Source organism: Maylandia zebra, linkage group LG18 (assembly GCF_041146795.1).
Source record: "Maylandia zebra isolate NMK-2024a linkage group LG18, Mzebra_GT3a, whole genome shotgun sequence".
NCBI classification, from domain to species: Eukaryota; Metazoa; Chordata; class Actinopteri; order Cichliformes; family Cichlidae; genus Maylandia; species Maylandia zebra.
The window spans coordinates 4,619,866-4,639,947 of record NC_135184.1 but is presented as its reverse complement, the minus strand read 5'-3'; the positions used below and the strand labels follow the sequence as shown (position 1 = coordinate 4,639,947).

At 40.3% G+C, this 20,082-nt stretch overlaps 1 protein-coding gene and 1 pseudogene across 2 annotated transcripts; both read right to left on the bottom strand.

Annotated features, from left to right (window-relative positions):
* Positions 1-22: 22 nt before the first annotated feature.
* LOC143413667 (uncharacterized) lies at positions 23-3,805 on the bottom strand. The gene is made up of 2 exons (XM_076876998.1): positions 3,671-3,805; positions 23-933 (listed from the first exon to the last, which is right to left on the bottom strand). The coding sequence occupies exons 1-2, from the start codon at positions 3,753-3,755 to the stop codon at positions 23-25; spliced, it is 996 nt and encodes a 331-aa protein (XP_076733113.1). The 5' UTR covers positions 3,756-3,805.
* Positions 3,806-6,409: 2,604 nt separating this feature from the next.
* On the bottom strand, positions 6,410-9,940 carry LOC106676977 (tripartite motif-containing protein 29-like; annotated as a pseudogene). Its single transcript, XR_013094347.1, has 3 exons — positions 9,766-9,940; positions 8,868-8,954; positions 6,410-8,380 (listed from the first exon to the last, which is right to left on the bottom strand). The product of XR_013094347.1 is annotated as a tripartite motif-containing protein 29-like (transcript).
* Between the last annotated feature and the right edge of the window lie 10,142 nt (positions 9,941-20,082).

The window sequence follows — 20,082 nt, the reverse complement described above, 5'->3', positions numbered from 1 at the left end:
AGCTCTCACTCATTTGTAATCTTTAACTAGTATGAATTCCCATGTGTCGTTTCAGGTTTGCCATCTGACTAAATCTTTTCCCACAGATCGCACAAGAATGTGGCTTCTCACCTGTGTGGATTCTTACATGCGTTTCCAGTGTTGATTTCTGACTGAATCTTTTACCACAGGTGCTACACGAATGCGGCCTCTCACCTGTATGAATTCTGATGTGAGTTTTCAAGTGTATCATACGACTGAATCTTTTCCCGCAGGTGCTACAAGAATGCGGCTTGTCACCTGTGTGATTTTGCACGTGAGTTTTCAAAGTTATCATGTGACTGAATCTCTTCCCACAGGTGTTGCAAGAATGTGGCTTCTCGCCCGTGTGAATTCTCATGTGTGTTTTCAAGTTTGCCATCTGACTAAATCCTTTTCCACAGATGCTACATGAATGTGGCTTTTCACCTGTGTGTGTTCTCAGATGTTTAGTCAGGTTGGATTTACACTGAAAGGTTTTTCCACAAGTGTCACATTTTACAGACTTTCTACTTGTATCAGTTTTACACTGGCTGTCTAAAGCCTGAGAGTCATTTACTCTGCTAATATGACTTCTGTCTATTTGATGTCTCAACAGATCTGCACATCTAGTCGATCCTGAGTCCACATACTTGCTTTCTTCCTCGTCTCTGCTCTCTGGTTCAGGACAGTTGTGAGAAAGGAGCTGGTCACTGTTTGGTTCACTTTCCTCATAAGTAGAAGTCACCATAAAGGTATCAGTCTCCTCTTTCAGTATAAGGTGCTCTCCCTCTTGACTGGTGTAGAGTTCCTCTGGTTCCTCTTTAATCTCTGGATGCCCTGGGTCTTTCTGATCAAGACTGGAGTTCCTCTCCGGGATGCAGACCTGCTGGAGGAGACCCTCCTCTTCCTTACATTCATGTTGTTGTGGGATTGCTGAAGGAACAAAAGGACACAAGAAAAAAGCTTCCTAATGTTATGACAGGAAAACACTAAAAACAGTATGGTATGTCATTCAAAATATTAAACCTGACCTGTTTGCTTCAAAAGTCAATCCTATTAATTCCAGTTTGCATAAGTCAGTTTTTGTTTCCAGTTTAGAAGTCAACTGCATGTGATCTTAATGTTCTGGATCTTCAGTCCTGGCTTCAACAACTTGAAAAAGAAAATGCTCAGCAAGTTGATAAAGTAGAATACTTGGAAAACTAAAGCTGACTGAGTTCCCCCTTTGTTTTCTTTGTCTTTGTCCGCTGCCATAAAGAAGCTGCCTTCATGTCATCCATGAACTCACCATCATAACATTGACCTGCTGAGGTGCATTCTGTTATTTTCTTTAGTCAGTTATTACTTTTTAGTGGATCGTTCAATGTGATTTCTAAAATTATATTATATATGGGTTCGTATACAAAGTGTAAACCTGCACGTTGAAAGGAGCGATTTCAGATGGTTCGAGGATGCCTCGTGGGCACCTCCCTTTGCAGGTGTTCTGGTCATGCCCAGAAACCTGCTGGAGACATAAAAATTACTCATCTAGCCTGGGAATGCCAGGCTAGATGATCCAGTTCCACAGGATCCCTCAGTTGGAGAGGAATGTCTGGAAAAGTGTGCTTAGCTTACTGACCCAACTTCGGATAAGTGGATGGATGGAAGAATAGTACTCATCTGTTATGTAGAAAACATAACAAGCAATGGGAAAACAACATAAATTGAATTGCTTGTTTGCTGTATCCCACATTGTAGATGAGTTACCAAACATTTGAATAACACAAAGTCAGTGTTCATTTCACAGAAACAGAATTCAACCTGTCTTGTTCTTACATCTTTCTCTGTCTCTGAATAAACATTCTCACCCTGCAAAATAAAGCAGTGATGCATTTAACTAGCAAATACAACATGTAACATGTAAACTTAAGAAAATCAGATATAATGACAGCCCTAAAAAGCAAATATGTCAGGCTCATAGCCTGGGTTTATGCCCCAGTACAGTCCTGCATATAACTAAACAGGAGTAATGTTTAACCACATTAAGATGTGTGGACCTGTGAAAAAAAGTAGGCTTGCTTGTTAGCACTTATAACATTAGACACACTTGACTAACTAGTCTGACATTTGGGGTATTTTAAATTATTTTATAGTGTGTTATAATGATCTCTACCAACCTGATCTATGTACTATCTAAAAGCCTGCAGGTCCCGTGTTGGGAAATGAGCTACATTTGTTGTATTTTTAGTTGTAATGAATGTTTTTTGTTTGCAAGCCCTTTTTGTGTATGTTTGGACAAACTGTGTAATTTCTCTCTATAGTTTCATCATTAATGTCCATTTTGTATCTGAGGAAGTTGGTCTTTGGATCAAAGATTTTATTTTTTTGGCTCTTTCTGTGTGAAATACTACCTTTGAATATTTCAAATTTCTGCTCCATGTTAGCTTTTTACTTATTCAAACATGTTTTGTTTCTCAAACCAGACTACATATATTTTCATTAAGTTCATCAGTGTTCATTAAGTGTGCCTATGCCAAAAGGCACACTTATTTGTTTTATCGCTGCTTTGTAAAAAGCTATCATTTTATTTATTTGTCTTGTGACCTTTTGTTTTCTGTTTGCTTGTCTTATTCGTTCTGTGTTAGTTGTGCATAGTATGTATTGTTTTCTTATCATTTGGTGCATGAATTTTTGTTTTGACCCCTTCAACAAAGAGATGCTACAGCTCAAGAGGTTTATCAACATATAATGAATCTGATTGAGGTGTGGAGCTGTGTGATGTCATGTCGTGTAATGAGACTTATGACTATGACTCAAACTAAATGACTAATATTAAGGAAAGAGGTGCGATATATGGTCATCTCCATAGAAGCTTCCAAAATATTATTTATATTTATATTATTTATTACTTTGTAATTTTCCACAGTTTATGTGTACAGGAAGTAAGTATGCAGCCAGTCTGAACCAGTTTGCTCATTGTAGCTCTTTTCATTCAGTCTCAAGGTCGGTCTTTCTTTATCAGGAAGGCTCACTCAATAACTGTCTCTCAGAGTGCAGTTCTTCGTTATCCAGCCTGCACAAAATGCTTTGTGTGTCTGTTCATGCTGGTCCTTCTGCAGCTTTAATGAAAGACTCAAAGACATTGGAAGTGAGCTTTTTTCCCCAGATTTCCTCCACACAGCTGAATCATTTTAGTCTGAGCTAAAGCTGCTGCAAAAGCTTACAGCAAAATTCATAATCATGATTATTTTTGGTCACATAAACCTATTGCAGTTTCACTTATTTAACAGGGTAAATTTTGAAAATAAAACTTACATTTAAGTCGAATCGATTTGTTTGTTTAAAAGAGACGAGAGTGATGGGAGACACAGGGTCGTCTTGCAGGGAGTTTGGCCCTGATTAGGCGGTGATTTTGATCACTAAACACATCTCAAAGGATGAAGATGGGTGGTGAGGAGCAGATGACTCCTGCTTCAGGGCACACAGGGTAAGGGACAGAGAGATCAAGCTGTCAGCCAGCTGTGGCACAAGTTTTGTCTCACATTTTAACCTCAAAAGTGACTTTCTCTGCGCCTTACTCAGTGTTTAATGCTAAAAGTTTACGTGTGTGTGTGTGTGTGTGTATATAACTCCATTAGCCTAAAACTGAGCTCTGATCAGGGTCCTACATGATCATCGCAGTTATACATACCTGTCATGTGTAACTTTGTCTCGGGTTTCCGGCTGATATCCAGCAGTCTGCGCTGACGGCTGATCTCCTCCTCATACTGGACCATCGTTTTTTCAGCCTCAGAGGAGATGTCTTCAGCTGTAGCAGTTAGTCTCTCCCTGATAAAGTCTCTCAAATGCTGAACTGAAGACATTGTTGCTTCAGTAACTGAAATATTTGTCAAACCAAAATCTTCCAGCTAACTGCAGACATATGTATCACACCTGAAGATAACATCCATCAGAGCCCTTGAGTACTAAAGCTGTGTCCCAATTCAGGGGCTGCATCCTTCTCCGAGGCTGCTTTAATTGAGATCGTCTAGCCTACGACGCGCTGCTCCTGTTGCTTAGCAACCCTGACAGTAGCAGCTGAGAGCCTTTTTTACAGCATTGCTTGACGGATGTGCAAATGTCAATTGTATCTCATTTATTTAATTTTTACAGGAGATGTGACGTGCCTTACATTAAGAGAGGACCGCACCCAGGTGCAGTAATTTTAACACTAGGAAACAACAGTTAGGTATGTAGATAAAAGCAGAGTCATTTAAATCTAACTGTATTTAGTTAATAAAGGGATTCTCCTTTCTTTGCTTTATTTTAAACCTGCTCAGGTTAATTTTATTTGTTTTATTTTTAACAGATTCAGGTGAAATTATTTTTGTCCAGAAGCTCTGACTGTTATGTGTGTGCAGGAGCCAAATGCAGATTCTCAGACGAGTGAGTCAAAAGAAAATACTTTTAATTTTATAGGTGGAAGTTCAACCTCTCTGGGTACTCCAGCATTCCTCCCACAGTCAAAACATACAATTAGTGGGGTTAGGTTAATTGGTGATTCCAAAATACCCATTTGTGTGAATGTGAATGGTTATCTATCTCTCTCATGGAACTCATGGTGGGTTCACGCCCTCGGCCCACGCCTTCCTGGATTGGGAACACCTGGGCCTCATTAGACCAGCGGGTATTTAAGAGGGAGAAGGTCTGCTGTTTGACGCTGGATTGTTGTGAAGACTCTCATTAGTACAAGTCTAGCTTAAGTTTCCTGTGCTGACATGTCAGACGTTAAAGTGTGTTTCTGTGTCTCTTCCCCTAACCCGTCCCCGTGTGGAGAGAGGTCGGTGTGGACGTGTGTGTGATTTCCCTTTTTCCCTGGAACCCCGCCCCTCACGTCTTGTAAATAGCACAATTTCCGCACTGCCTGTAAATACACTTGGTAAAGAAATTGTAAATAAAACTTTCTCTGTTAAATCACAACCCCGGAGTCCTGCGTGTGGATCCTCAGAGCAACCCGTGACAGTCCAGCAAGAACACCACAAAAATTCAGAAGAAAAGCAACAAACAAAATCCCGACTGAAAAACAGACAAGGTCACAAAGAACAAAGGATAACTGAAATTATGTATACTAATACATGTTGTGCTTTTCATACTAATTTATACACATTAGAGCTAATCAGGGGAATAGGGAACGACTGAACACACAGGTGAGACTCATCAGAATTAATGACGCAGGAAGTAAAACTAAATACAAAGCATAAGAGACAAATGACCATCAAATAAAAGGGGAAGTCAATGACTAACACTTAGACAAGACCCTGACACACTGAAACGTCACATAAAAGAACATGGGGGGGAAAGTTGGGAAAAATAACATAAGCAACTTTTTGCAAACTGCTTCTGAGCAACACAAACTGACCTGCATAACTTATTTTTCTTCACTTGGGCACACTGGATGCTGGTAGTTATTCCACTTGCTTTCAATAGTTAAATCTTACTATAATAAACTTTTACTCGTCTATGAAAGGGCCCTAAAGTATGTTAAAGGAGCCACCTTCAGAATAAGAAACCTCTAACTGCAAGGCAAAAACTGTAGCAGCTGAACATCCCTATGCTATCAGACCTGAAGATGCTTTTAGCTACCTACAATCAGGCACTTGACCTGCCACAAGGACAGAAAGAAAAACAAACAGAGACAGGACTTACTTCATACAGGAGACTTCAAACACAGAGACGGGATAAGACAGACAGGACATGAAAGGAAACTAAGATCATCTGATTATCATAGAAAAGAAAACTCACTATAATACTCAAAGGACTTAAGAGAACTCTTAAATCCAAAAGAAAAAAAAATCACGAGCCACCAAAAATCTCTGACTCTCCATCATTAGTTACGACCACAGGCGGACCTCTGCAAGAATGTGAAAATAAAAGGTTTTGTTTTGCACTGCATACATTAACATTAAATTCAAAGCTGGTTTCAGAAAACACAGTGCATTCTGTAATCATTATGTCAACATTATGTGCAAACAGAAATTTACTTTTACTGCTCAGCCTTGTAAAAGGTGTAACTGTCGCGAACATTTAGAAAGCTTCATATGTTTATGAGTTATTATGTAATATTTACAGAATCCGTTTTACTTTGTGATGCAGTATTTGAAAAGAATTCCTGGAATCCGAAGCCTTTTCTTACATGTCTGTGTGCGCATTAATTTCTCATTTCATTTATACGATGATGTGTTCAGGTTTGAGGACCTCCTGCGGCTTTTTGGAGACTTTCATTGATTTTAATATAACACTGGGTATGGACCTAATAACAGAGTTAAATTCTGTATAATGTAAAAACCAAAGGATAAACCCCAAATTCCAAAGGAAAACACACCCAAACTAACACCAGTCTGATGTCAAGATCCTGGAATGAAGACTGAGGAAAAGACTTTGTTCAAAAATTTATTTATTAGAAAACCCTTCAGCTGGTTCCCACATTAAACAATGAACATAATGACTAATCTCCTCGTCAAGTGTGATCACAGAAACCTCTTTCTGATAACACCCCATTTGTTTTTTTGATTTAGAAAATAAAAACTGTGATAATGGAAAGCCCATGAAGTGAAGGAGAAACAATAACATACAAAAGCATTAATATACATGTTAAATAAAATTTTTGATTTACATTTAGATTTAAGATTTACATTTGGAAAAATATATATGTTTAAAATGAAAATCATAAAATTATTATGAGCAGTGATAGCCTCCACGACTAAAGAGACACGGGAAGTTTCCCTTCGAAAAACTAGCAAAATTAACTAATAAAATAATCAAGGAAATATAAAATACCTACAACAAAAATAATACCAACTCATGAACAGACAAATCTAGAAGTGTACTAGAAGCAACACTAACAACACTCAATGGGGAGGGCTCCACACAGGAGGCGTCTCTCTTGCCTCTTTAGCTCTGATGGTGTAAGTAAAACATCCACTTCATTGAATGTCATTAGAATTTTTTTCTATTCTTTTTAAAATTTTCCAGTTGGTTCAGGCGTGCCATTCTTGGATCTAAGAAAGCTGATTGATGATGTACACTGGAAAACGATACACGGGGAACCACTAAGGGGGTGTGGGGAGGCAATACGCGAGGGAGGTGAAATGCACCCACAGGGCGTCTCTCCTGACTAGGTAATAAAGCATCCACTTCAGTGACTGTCAGTGAGATGTTTGTCCGTTCCTCTCTCAGAATGTCCTGTAGTTTATCTCTGACCTCTGACACAGCTGCTGTCACATCCTCAAAGTAGCTCAGAGGATGGATATTGATGCTGGATGAGTCTGTAGACTCACTGAGTGCTGACAGTGAGGGGTAGTTGTGTAGAAACTGGATGTGATCCTCTGTGTGTGAGAGCTGCTTCAGCTCAGCATCTTTCCTCTTCAGCTCAGTGATCTCCTGCTCCAGCTTCTCCTGAAGCTCTTTGACTCGACTCACTTCAGTTTCCTGCTGGGATCTGATCTGCTGCTTCACATCAGAGCTTCTCTTCTGGATGAGATGGATCAGCTCAGTGAAGATCTTCTCACTGTGCTCCACTGTTTGATCAGCAGACTGATTGATGGCCTCCACCTCCTGTTGAAGCAGCTTCACATCTTTCTCTCTGTCCTGGATTCTCTGCTGGATGTTTTGTCGACTCACCTCCAGCTCTCTCTGCCTCTCAGTCCTTTCTGCTGCAGCTGAGACTGTGTCGTGGCCTTTATGTTCATCCACAGAGCAGAGATAACAGATACTCTGCTGATCAGTACGGCAGAACATCTTCATCACCTCATCATGACGAGAGCAGATGTTCTCCTGGAGCTTCTTGGAGGGCTCCACCAGCTTGTGTTTCTTTAATGGAGCCACATCATAATGAGGCTGAAGGTGTTTCTCACAGTAAGATGCCAGACAGAATAAACAGGACTTGAAGGCTTTTATTTTTCTTCCAGTGCAGACATCACAGGCCACATCTTCAGGTCCAGCATAGCAGTGATCAGCAGGAGCAGCTTGGAGTCCAGTCTTCTTCAGCTGCTCCACTAAAACTGCTAACATGGTGCTTTTCACCAGGACAGGCCTCGGTGTGAAAGTCTGTCTGCACTGAGGGCAGCTGTAGATTTTCTTCTTTTCCTCTTCATCCCAGAAGCTTTACAGTTCATGCAGTAGCTGTGTCCACAGGGAATAGTCACCGGATCCTTCAGTAGATCCAAACAGATCGAACAAGAGAAGGTTTCTCGGTCCAGCTGAACTCCTTTCTGCACCATTTCTCCTCTCAGTGTCAGTGTCTGTGTAAGTTTCACTTCCTTATTATAGAAACTGGTCTGATCTGAACAACAAGTGTTGCTGCTGTGAATGGGGCCTGCCAGCTCTAACACATGTTGGTTACACCCATCTTCATAATGTAGATCTAAAGGGGAGGGAACACAGAACGATATGGACAGACAGGAGGTGCTGAGCTAGAGAGCAGGAAGAAGAGGAAGGGTTTTCATGCTGTGATTCATTCCAGAAAGCAGGAAGAGGCTCTGTGTTTAATTGTTTTCTGTTCAAACCTTTAACTAAATAATATAAATGTCAATAACTGGATGCCTCTCTATTCTTTTTGTTAATCTGCTAAATGAATAGTTTGTTTCTTTTAACAATTCAAATAGCAGAAATGAACAGCTGACAGCTTGTCAGACTCAGACTGTAAACCATAGAGACAGTTTATATATACATTTAGTCAGGGCAGTGCAGAGATGTTTAAAGGGGCGGGTGCTCACAGTTAAAAAGGGCACATAGAAGCAGGCTGAAGAACAACAACCCACATTCATCAAGAATCTAATATGGAATCACATCACACTACATCACTGTCATCAGGTGGGCACAATGCAAAGCAAACGTAGCCCATTTTTTACCTGATGGGGTACAATGTTGCTGTTTGGGGGGTTGCTTCTGCTCTTGCTGCTGATAGTGCTGGAGGGCAGGGCTGTGTTGATCTGAGACTGTAGAGATTAAACAGTCCACAGGAGAGAGGGTAGCTGATTAAACAAGTGTTATGAGATAATAATAAAACGCAAAGATTGTTCCCTTATGGTTCTAAGCGCGGTGACCAAAACTGTGGGAAATAAACTAAGCTCTGCCTGTGAATCACTCTTTGCCTCTCTTCTTCCTTCCATCTCCTCATCTCATCTATCACATTCCACTTGCTGTCCATCTGAGAACGAGGCACAGTTTGCTATTGAATTCATCTATTATTTAATTATACATTTTAACAACTCTTGCACCTAATCCATAATAAAGCAATGATAGAAAAATGTTATAGAACCAAAACTTTGTGTTTATTATGTCTGTGAAGGTTCTCAGTCATCCAGGTCATCGTAGTCAAATCAGCTTGCAAAGAAAAGCGTCTGGACTTGTTTAAGTTGCTTGAAGACTTTTCACCTCTCATCACCTCTCATCCGAGAAGCTTCTTCAGTTCTTAGATCAAATGGTGGGGAGTCTCAGATTTAAACCTAGTGGGAGTATCCCCCCACAGAGGGACAAAAGGACCCCCTGATGATCCTCTAATCGCCTGAGCCAAGGTATGAAAGCCAAGGTGGCTTGCCTGTTCCATTTGCCCATTAGTTTGAGATGGAAACCGGATGGTAAGCTGACTTGAGCCCCTAGTTCCTTGCAAAACTCTCTCCAAACCCAGAACGTGAACACATGCTGTGTAAGAATCTGGCTGGTGTTCAGAGCTGATGGGAGCCTAGGCAGAGCAATGAAATGCACAGCTTTGGAGAACCGATCGATGATGGTCAGAATAAGTGTTACCTGAGGATGGTGGGAGACCAGTGATGAAGTCCAGTGCGATATGAGACCAGGGGCATCTAGGAACGGGCGAAGGAGGCCAGCAGGAGGTGAAACCTAAACTGGAAAAAACTAACACAACACAGAACTGAAACCTAAAATGGAGATGCAGGGAGACGACACAGAATGATGCAGGAAAAAACACAGATGAACCGGTGAGGAGCACACGAGGACACATAGTATAAATACACACAGGGGGAGACATGGAATGGCAAAGACACAGCTGAACCTAATTGACTACACGAGACAGGGGAAATGTGAACACAACACACTAACATAAGACATGGACCTTCACAATAAAACAGGAAATGCACAGAGACATGATACAGACACTAAATAGAGGGGAACACAGAAACCAAACTCTAAGAACTAACTAAGGCTACGTTCACACTGCAGGCGAAAGCGCATTAAATCCGATTTTTTTGACCCTATGCGACCCTATATCCGATCATGCTACGACAGTGTGAACGGCACAAATCCAATATTTTCAAATCTGATCTGGGTCACTTTCACATGTGGTACTGAATACTGAATCTGAATATGCAAATTAGGGGAAATTTACATCAAATTAAATGAGTAATGGCTGATTTGATGACCAAAATCAATGATGGTACTTAGAAACACATGACATTACACATTACATTTTCATGCAGTTAGAAGTTTGAACCTGCAGCTTTATTAAATGAACACCTGGTATCCAACAAGAGTTTAGTTTAAACTTTAGGAACAAAAAAGTAAGAATCAACAGAATTAAACAAAGAACCAACAGCACAGGAAAGTTTAATCTTCATGAAAAACACATGCAGTGACTTCAACGTCCACAATAACACAATGTGTTTGGGCTTATGTGTGTCAGTTTCCAGCTTTAATCTTATGTAACAAGACCTCTTTATAGGTCAATAGAGGAATGAAGTCATTGTTGAACTACAGCTTGTGTGTGTGTCACCTCCACAACCTACAACAATAAAATATGATCTTTGAGTAGTGATATGGGAGTAAAATATACCATACTGATGTGAATAGGAGGTCATCTTTTCCCTCGGCTGTTAGGGTACCTGGGTCGTTGACCCAGTGTTTTGTGTTTGTGGTTTTTTGAGTCTTGTTTAATCATTATTCTGTTCTCTGTGTATCTTATGTTTCCTAGTTATCAGAATCAGAATACTTTATTAATCCTTCAGGATTAATAAAGTATTCTGATTTACTTTATTAAATCTTTAATTTATTCAGTATTTGTTGTTTAGGTTGTCTTGGTTAGTATTTGGTCCCGTTCATGTCTTTGTCTCATGTCTTCTCTTGTCCCTTGCTCTCTGTCCTTTTTGCTCTGCTGCAAACAGAAGCAGAGGAAACTGGAGCTTCTGGTCTTGGCCAGATCTCTTTTGAAAAAGACATTTTAAAGTCAATGAGACTTTTTACCAGATAAATAAATAAAGAATATAAAAGTCTTCTACTTTATGATGGAAATGTTCTTCCTGGCTCAAAATGACATCATTTATCTGAATCTGTAGAAGAAGAAACAATCTCGGAAAGTCACTTTACTCTGTGTCTCACTGGATGTTCAAAGTTTTTAACAAAAGAGAAAACGGAACGGTTCGCAGCCGAGTGTGAAGCAGCGGGAATGAGGATCAGCACCTCCAAATCTGAGGCCATGGTTCTCAGCCGGAAAAGGGTAGAGTGCCCTCTCCGGGTCGGGGATGAGTTCCTGCCCCAAGTGGAGGAGTTCAAGTATCTCAGGGTGTTGTTCGCGAGTGATGGGAGAAGGGAGCCGGAGATTGACAGACGGATTGGGGCTGCAGCTGCTGTAATGCGGACGCTGCACCGGTCCGTCGTGGTGAAGAGGGAGCTGAGTGTAAAAGCAAAGCTCTCAATTTACCGGTCGATCTACGTCCCTACCCTCACCTATGGCCACGAGCTGTGGGTAGTGACCGAAAGAACGAGATCGCGGATACAAGCGGCGGAAATGAGCTTCCTCCGAAGGGTGGCTGGCCTCTCCCTTAGAGATAGGGTGAGAAGTTCGGCCATCCGGGAGGGGCTCAGAGTAGAGCAGCTGCTGCTCCACATCGAAAGGAGCCAGCTGAGGTGGTTTGGGCATCTGACAAGGATGCCCCCTGGGCGCCTCCTGGGTGAGGTGTTCCAGGCATGTCCCACCGGGAGGAGGCCCCGGGGAAGACCCAGGACACGCTGGAGAGATTATATCTCTCGGCTGGCCTGGGAACGCCTTGGTATTCCCCCGGATAAGCTGGAGGAGGTGGCTGGGGAGAGGGAGGTCTGGGCCTCTTTGCTTAGGCTGCTGCCCCCGCGACCCGGCCTCGGATAAGCGGTTGAAGATGGATGGATGGATGGAGAAAAAGAGAAGCATTCTTTGATTTTAGTCTGTTAGCCCACAAGCTGAGTCCTGCATGAGTCAGTGTTATTTCACTGACACCATCACAGTTTTACACACCTGTTCTGTATGACTTTGTCTCAGGTTTGCGGTGATATCCAGCACTCTGAGCTGATGGCAGATCTGGTCAGTCCACAGTAGCTTCAACCACTAAATTATCTCTAACACATCACCAAACCAAAGTCTTCCTGCTAAGAGTACATCAAAGGTGAAAAGCGAGCCTAGAATGTCATCATTTCTGCTCTCCTCTTTCTTCTTCTTCTACTTCTGGACCGCACACATCTGTCGCTGCCCTACTCAGGTCGATCTAATGAAAATCAGCCAGAAATAATAATCAGAAATCCAAATGTAGAATTTATAGTTCCCCATTGATGCAATTTGGTTATTAAATTTAAGAAGCAGTCTGTAATGCTCACCCCAGCATAGTTGAAGCAGATCATCAAAGCATGCTGAACACTTTCTACCATTCCACATGTGCATTTTCTATCCAGGTACTCAACAGCACCAAACCATAATTGTGAATCCATGGCTTTGATCTGGTGAAAATCACCCTACCCCTACTGTTCATCTTTACACACAACAGATGGTGTTTCTGTATCTTATGACTGAATGAAAAGTAATGACAACCGTTATTTTCAATCTTCCATTGCTTCTACCTGTTGTTTCTCTGTATTATTGTCGGATCTTTACCTTCGAATAAAGTGCCTTCAATATAAACTGCCTTGAGGTAACTTGTTGTAATTTGGTGTTTTATTAAGAAAATTGAACTATTGTGGCAGAAAAGTTGGATGCAAACCAAGACTAAAAGTCCTCAGGCAGGAGTCATAGCTGGGCTTTAGCATCTGGGTCACCCACTTTACCCAGGGAGCTAAACCAGCATCTCCAACAGGTGATTTGTTTGTCTGGCAGTTTCAGGCTGGGAAAGCTTGTTAAACTTTAACAAAACATTATTTGGCACCAACGTGAATGATTTGGGTCATGTTTATCACGTCTGAGTCAGGGAGCAAAGGTCACCTCCTTTATGCAGGATTTCACCTTATGCCAACAGGGGAAAAAAATCACGAGTTCTTAAACAAGCTGTAGGTCATGTTACTACACACATTTCAATATGTAAGCATTTCATCATGTTTTAGAGTCTCAGAGTTATTTCAGCCTCATCTTCACATATTTTCACAAATATTCACATTATCTCCGAGATCCAGTTGTGAAATTTTTTCCCTCAGTGTAACCGATTGCAACACAACAAATGACTGACCAGTGATTAGTGTTTTACAGTGATTACGACAGACAGCCTGTTTCTGCCACTGCTGCCAAGCATTTGCTCTTTTCAGCTTGTTCAATTGTGGAGGTTTTTACATTCTTTACCTTACAATATAAAGCACCTTGAGGCAACTGTTGTTTTTTTGGCACTATATATAAATATAAATGAATTGAACTGGTAGCAACTTTATGAATGAGAAAATGAAAACAAGTGTCAGTCAGCTGGTTCATGTCCAGCAGGTGGGGAGGAATCAGTGAGTCTGTTACTCCAGTTACTTACTCAGAGGTAAAGTTAAAGAAAACGAGTTTCCTTCATCGCACTAAACCTGCCCACTAAACATGACCCTGAATGAACCCATATGTAAAGGACTGTAGGTTTTAAGCAGGCTCAGGTAATGGCAACACAATAGATGAGGAAAGTGGGGGAACTCTGACGACATCTAGTGGACATCTTGAAGATGACGGGTCTGAACAGAGAGCAATGCAGGTCTGTGGAGAAGATTGCAGCACACTGTGAAATATGAACTATGAATAATATCTACATCTGTAATGATGTAATCAAAATAGGCTCCATGTAGTTTAAGTTCTGTTACTGTACTTATGAAGCAAACTGCACACACAGAGTTGGCAAACATTGAGTTTACTTGCATTTAGGCAAAATGATATAAACACTTATCATGAGCCAATATAGCACATTTAACTGCTTTTATTTAGCAGGGATTACACAATACACAAAATTAGTCACAAAAAATTTAATCAAATCTTGCAACATGTTGCTAAGAAGAACCAGGACAACCAGGTCAAAGCCATACTGAAGTATAACCTTCATTAACATAAATCACAAAGAAAACATATTTAAATAAAAATTGTATACTTGTCTTGAACTTTTTTAAAATCTTTAGTCCTGTGTATCAAAACTTATTTATTGGCTGATAAAAAGGAATCACATCATGGTTGTTACAAGGAACAAGTGATGAAAAACTCATTTTCATGTTTGTTTTCTTCTATACTGAAGAAGAAATACAAGTTTCTGTGGTAAATATTAAAAGAGCATCCATGTTCAATAAATATTTGTGTCACCTTTAAAGACCAATAAAAAAAATATCAAGCTTAGAGAAACATAAAGTCAGGGCTGGAACAAACAACATAGAGTGCCCTTCACTGCTGTGGACAGGAAATGTACCGTGACTTGGAGCATGAGGTCATTTTCTACCTCGGGTGCTGCAGTGATTTGGTTTGTCACTCAGGTGGATCCTTAGATGAAAATTCAGTCCTGATTTCCAACTGAATCTTTCCCCACAGGAGCTACAAATATATGGTTTCTCACCTGTGTGGATCCTTCTGTGACTTTTCATAGTCGACAAGTCTCTAAACTCTTTCCTACAGACGTTGCAAGAATACGCTTTCTCACCGGTGTGGATTCTCAAATGAGTTTCTAGTCCTGATTTCTTACCAAATCTTTTCCCACATGTGCTACAGAAATACGGCTTCTCGCCTGTGTGGATTCTCACGTGACTTTCAAATCCGGATTTCTTATTAAATCTTTTCCCACAGGTGATGCAAAAATATGGCTTCTCGCCTGTGTGGATCCTTACGTGAGTTTCCAATCCTGATTTCCAAATGAATCTTTTCCCACAGGTGCTACAAGAATGTGGCTTCTCACTTGTGTGAACTCTCATGTGTCTCGTCAGGTTGGATTTACACTGAAAAGTTTTTCCACAAGTGTCACAGCTTACAGATTTTTTACTTGTATCAGTTTCACTCCGAGACTTATCTGTTCGGTTTTTGTGACGTCTCCTTTTCTTCAGCTCCGCATTTCTAGTTGATCCCGAGTCCACATGCTGGTTTTCCTCCTGTTCCTCAAGCTCTGGTTCAGGAAAGTTAAGAGCAAGGAGCTGGTCATCGTTTGGTTCTGATTCACTGAGGTCACTTTCCTCAAAACTAGAAGTCACCATAAAACTATTGATCTCCTGCTTCAGTACAATCTCCTCCAGCTCCTGACTGGTGCAGAGTTCCTCCTGTTCCTCTTTAATCTGTGGAGGATCTGGGTCCTCCTGGTCCAGACTTGAGTTCCTCTCCTGCTGATTGGCGACAAACTCCTCCTCCTTACAGGCAGTTTGCTGGTGGAGGTCTAAACGAACAATAAAAAAAATGTAATTATAGAAAAACACTTCTGAGAAGATAAAGTTTTAGTTAAAGTCTGTAATGAGGGCATGTTGCTCACATTTGCAGGTGAAATTAAAAGTGTGTAAAAATGAAGTTATTTGTGCACTCTGATGCAAATGAGAACTTGAGTTCTGACATTTTTCAGCAACATTAAGAGTAAAAAAAACCTTTCAAACAAAAAAGAACTCACTTATTACTGACTGACTGATGATCTATTTTGGAGTTGATCTCGAAACTGATCTACATCTTGATATTTTTCAAAATAATCTTCACTATTGGGGGTGGCTGTAGCTCAGGCGGTAGAGCAGATCATCTACTGATCGGTTCGATTCCCGGCTTCACCTAGTCTGCATTTCAAATATCCTTGGGCAAGATACTAACTCCAAGTTGCCTCAAGTTGCTCTTTGATCTGTGGAATGTGTGTCTGAATGTTGGTAGAAAGCACTAAGAAAAATGTGCTTGTGCGAATGGGAGTGAGTGGGTGAATGCACAAGTTTTGTAAAGCGCTTTGAGTGCTCAAGATTGAGTAGAAAAGCGCTATATAAGAACCAGTCCATTTAAAACTCCCTGTCATGTTTTCACAAATACACATTAAATAGATCTGACTTTTTTTAAAATTTTATTCCTTATTACTTTTCCATCAACCAAAAAAAACCAAAAAACTGAGTATATAATAATGATTTATGTACATCGTAAATGATTAATGTTAGGAGGACACAGAGATATATTATATATACTCTCCCATGAAAATCATTCATATATTATTTCAGAAAAATATATGCAACCCAAAATAACCCCCCAACAACAAAAGAAAAAAAAAAAAAAGAAAAAAAAAAGACCCTGAAGCAAAGGTTTACAGATAGTGCTCCAGAGAGAAAAAAAATCAAGCAAGTATAACATTCCAGGGTTTCGGGCTGAAGTTTAATCCAAGGATATCATGTTAGTTAGAGAGGCATCCAGATTAGTGGTTGCAATGATAAGCTGCGTCCTCTTCCGTTTCCAATCCATTTAATTTCACGTCCCTTCTCCTGTCCTTCTATTTAGCAGACCAGCAATCGCAGGTTCCCCAGGTTTTCTTTAGCAGCTGTGACGTTACTTCTCCATACAGGTTAAATAGATAGAATCATTTCTGTACATTATCGATCATTTCCTCACCTTCCAAAAATAACAAAAAATTTCCCCACATTTTTTTGAAGGAAGCATGTTTACCCTTTATCATAGACGTAAGTTTCTCCAGAGCAAGGGTTTTTGACAATGTCGATAACCAAATTCTCACGTGTGGTCTACTAGTGGATCTCCATGATTTGGCTATACTGTATTTCGCCTGTAGCAGGCAGAAGGTTGTGGTTTTTTGGTTAGCTTTGCTCAGCTGGATTTCAGCGGGGAAAATTCCTAGGATGCATAATTTAGGACATGGATCCAATTTGACACTTGTAATATGTGCAATTATTTCTAAAACTTCCTTCCAAAACTTTTGAATTTCTGAGCATTCCCATAGGCAGTGCATCAGTGTGCCCTTTTCCCCACATTTAACACATATGTCCGGAGTTTTGGGGTCAAATTTATTTAATAATGTTGGGGTAATATATGTTCTCATTAACCATTTGTACTGGATTAGTTTAAATTGAGTGTTTATAGATTGTGTTTGAGCTTTCAAGCAAGCTTTTTGCCATTCCTCTGTAGTTATACTACACTCTAAGTCTTGACACCATGCGCGTCTTTCTTTTTCTGAGGATATTTGAGAGCCGTCTCTAAGGTTATTGTAGAAGCGAGAAATTAAACCCTTCTTCAGCTGATGGTTTATTGCTATATCCTCTAATGAGTTTAGGGTGGGCGGTGTTAGAGATTGAGGTTTTGAAATGAAGCTTCTGATTTGAAGAAATTTAAAGAAATGTTTGGTTGGAATGTCAAATTTCTGAGTCAAGCCATTGAAACATATTAAGGTGTCCTTGTCAAATAGATCTGCAACTTTGCACAGGCCTCTGTCGGCCCATATTTTAAAGCCCAAATCTTTCCAACCAGGTTTAAAGGCCTTATTGCCCCAGATAGGTGAGAATTGGGATAGTGCTGGCATTTCATTTTTAAACTCGAGTGCCTCGAACCGCACACGAATAGTATTTTTAACAAAGAGGTTTGATGTATCTTTCATCAGATCTTTATATTTTGCAGAGTACAGATAAGTGCTGAGTGGTAAGGGGGTAGTACTTGACCTTTCTAAATTTACCCAGGGTAGGGTAGTTGTTGAGAACCAGCATGAGGCCGCAGAGAGTTGGGCAGCCCAGTAGTACCATTTGAGGTTTGGAACACAGAGACCTCCTCTGTCATACGGAAGATATAGTAGCGAAAGACGCAGTCTAGCTCGTCTGTTATTCCAAATGAATTTACTGAATATTGTTTTTGTCTTTGTGAAGAAGTCATCTGGAGGGTTGAGAGGAATGACTCGGAAGAGATATAGAAATTTTGGAAGGATGTTCATTTTGAGAATATTTACACGTCCAATCATCGAGATTGGTAGCATAGACCATCTATTGATTAAGCCAACAACAGAGTTGATAGTAGGAGAATAATTTGCGTTAATTTTTGGAGTGATTTTTATACCTAGATAAGTGAGACTGTCTCTGGCAATTTGAAACGTTGTTTGAATAGGTGGTTTAGTTCTTTCAGAATGATTAAAAAAGAGGATGGCCGATTTGGATTCATTAATTTTATAACCCAGGGCTCTCAAAATTTCAAAATCCCTGGTAGCCCTTCGGGCAGGGACTCTTCAGTTTTTGGTAGCCCAAAATAAATGTAAGTAGCCCGAATAAAAAAAGAGAGCAATTTTTTGATTGATGTTTTGTTTCCTGTTTTGTTTCCTTTACAATATTATACATTAAAGTATAATATTGTAAAGGAAACAAAACATTAATCAAAAAAATGTTGAAAAACAAATTACAACATTGTATAAAAATTACAATCATCAACTCAAATACTTGGTTCTAATTGAACAGAAATTTCTATGAACTTGTAAGAACTGTAGGACATGAATCAGTCTGTGTCAGATCCTGACTTTGAAATTTCCGCTGAAGTCACGGGTAAGAGACAAGTGGAACCAAGATCGAGGCCATTTGCTTTTTGAAGTTTGCAAAGACTGCTAAATTTTGCCAGTGGTAGTTCACTCTTTGCAACATAGTACGCTGTTCTAAACAGATTTTTCAGGTTTATTTTTAGTATGTTATTTGCAATTGGTGTTTGTTCTGGGAAAGATATTGCAGACTGAGCAATAATGCATTTCTTGCATTTCTCATGGGTTCTAATGGGGGCCTTTCTTAAAATGACTGGTCCCAGTAACAAAGGCGCTTGTCGACTCAGAAATCGAGAGAAAACCAACAACACACCTGGCAGAACATTATGTTATTTACACGGGTGCACATAAGTGGTCCGCATGTGCGCATTCCCTGTCAAAATAAAAGACGCGCACCAGATAAGAAGTTGCAACGCGCGTTTGCGTCCATATAAAAAGCACTGTTTTTGTCTGCTAGAGTGGGATTTTCACGGCACATTCCGCACCACATCTCTGTGCGTTCATCATTTGTTTGAAGCCAGCTCACCTCCTGCAACCACTTTTCTGAGAATACGCGCTTCTTTTGTGGTTCGGACTCCTTCTGACATTTCTTTGGAGGTGGAGGAACACCAAAGTAATTGCTTAAAGGAGCTTCTTCGACATCTTTAAGAGTTCTAAACAAATTTCTGTCCTCCTCCAGAAAATCTTATGTATGCAAACACGCGTTGCAACTTCATATCTTGTGCGCGTTTTTTATTTTGACAGCGAATGCGCACCTGCGGACCACTTATGTGCAGCCCTGGTTATTTAGCTCGTCATATTGCAGCCACAGAAATTCTTTTGTCCATGAAACCATAAAGCTGCACTTTCTTTTTGCCTTATAGTCTGATTTGTCATAACTTTTCCGTTTTGTGGTAAGCTTTTCTTTGGCTGTCACTTCTTCACCCTGACCTGTCTTATTTGGCTCAGCAGAACTAAAATATATATCCTGCTTCTTTTACACACACACACACATAACGGTCAGTGATTCTCTGCTCAATCAACCTCTCATATGTTTAAGCTTGCTGAGGGAGATTTCACTTGTCATGTTTGCATAGTAAACTAACGATTGATAAGACGATGTCAGAGGAATTGGTGCGCAAATTATCATCACTCACCAATCAGTACTGTCGCTCTCTATACACAGTTCGCGCGATTGCAAAGTGAAAGCAAAAAACAAGCGCAAATTCAAACGCGATTTCAATATGTCACATATTGACAGTGGCTCACTGATGCCAATGACATAATTACCCAGCTACATTTCTGAAAGAATGCAAAAGCATTGGCATATATTTTTCCTTCCTACAATAGCCCGACGGGCAGGGCAGAGATAGATTTTGGTAGCCCGACTGGAAAAATCGCTAGCCCCGGGACGTCGGGCTAGCGATTTTGC

Bases quoted from the DNA above. Each gene is read 5' to 3' on its own strand.
- LOC143413667 (XM_076876998.1), bottom strand. From the start codon at position 3,755: ATGGTCCAGTATGAGGAGGAGATCAGCCGTCAGCGCAGACTGCTGGAT. The intron at 934-3,670 runs GTATGTATAACT...TTGTTCCTTCAG, and splicing joins GACAAAGTTACACATGACAG to CAATCCCACAACAACATGAA.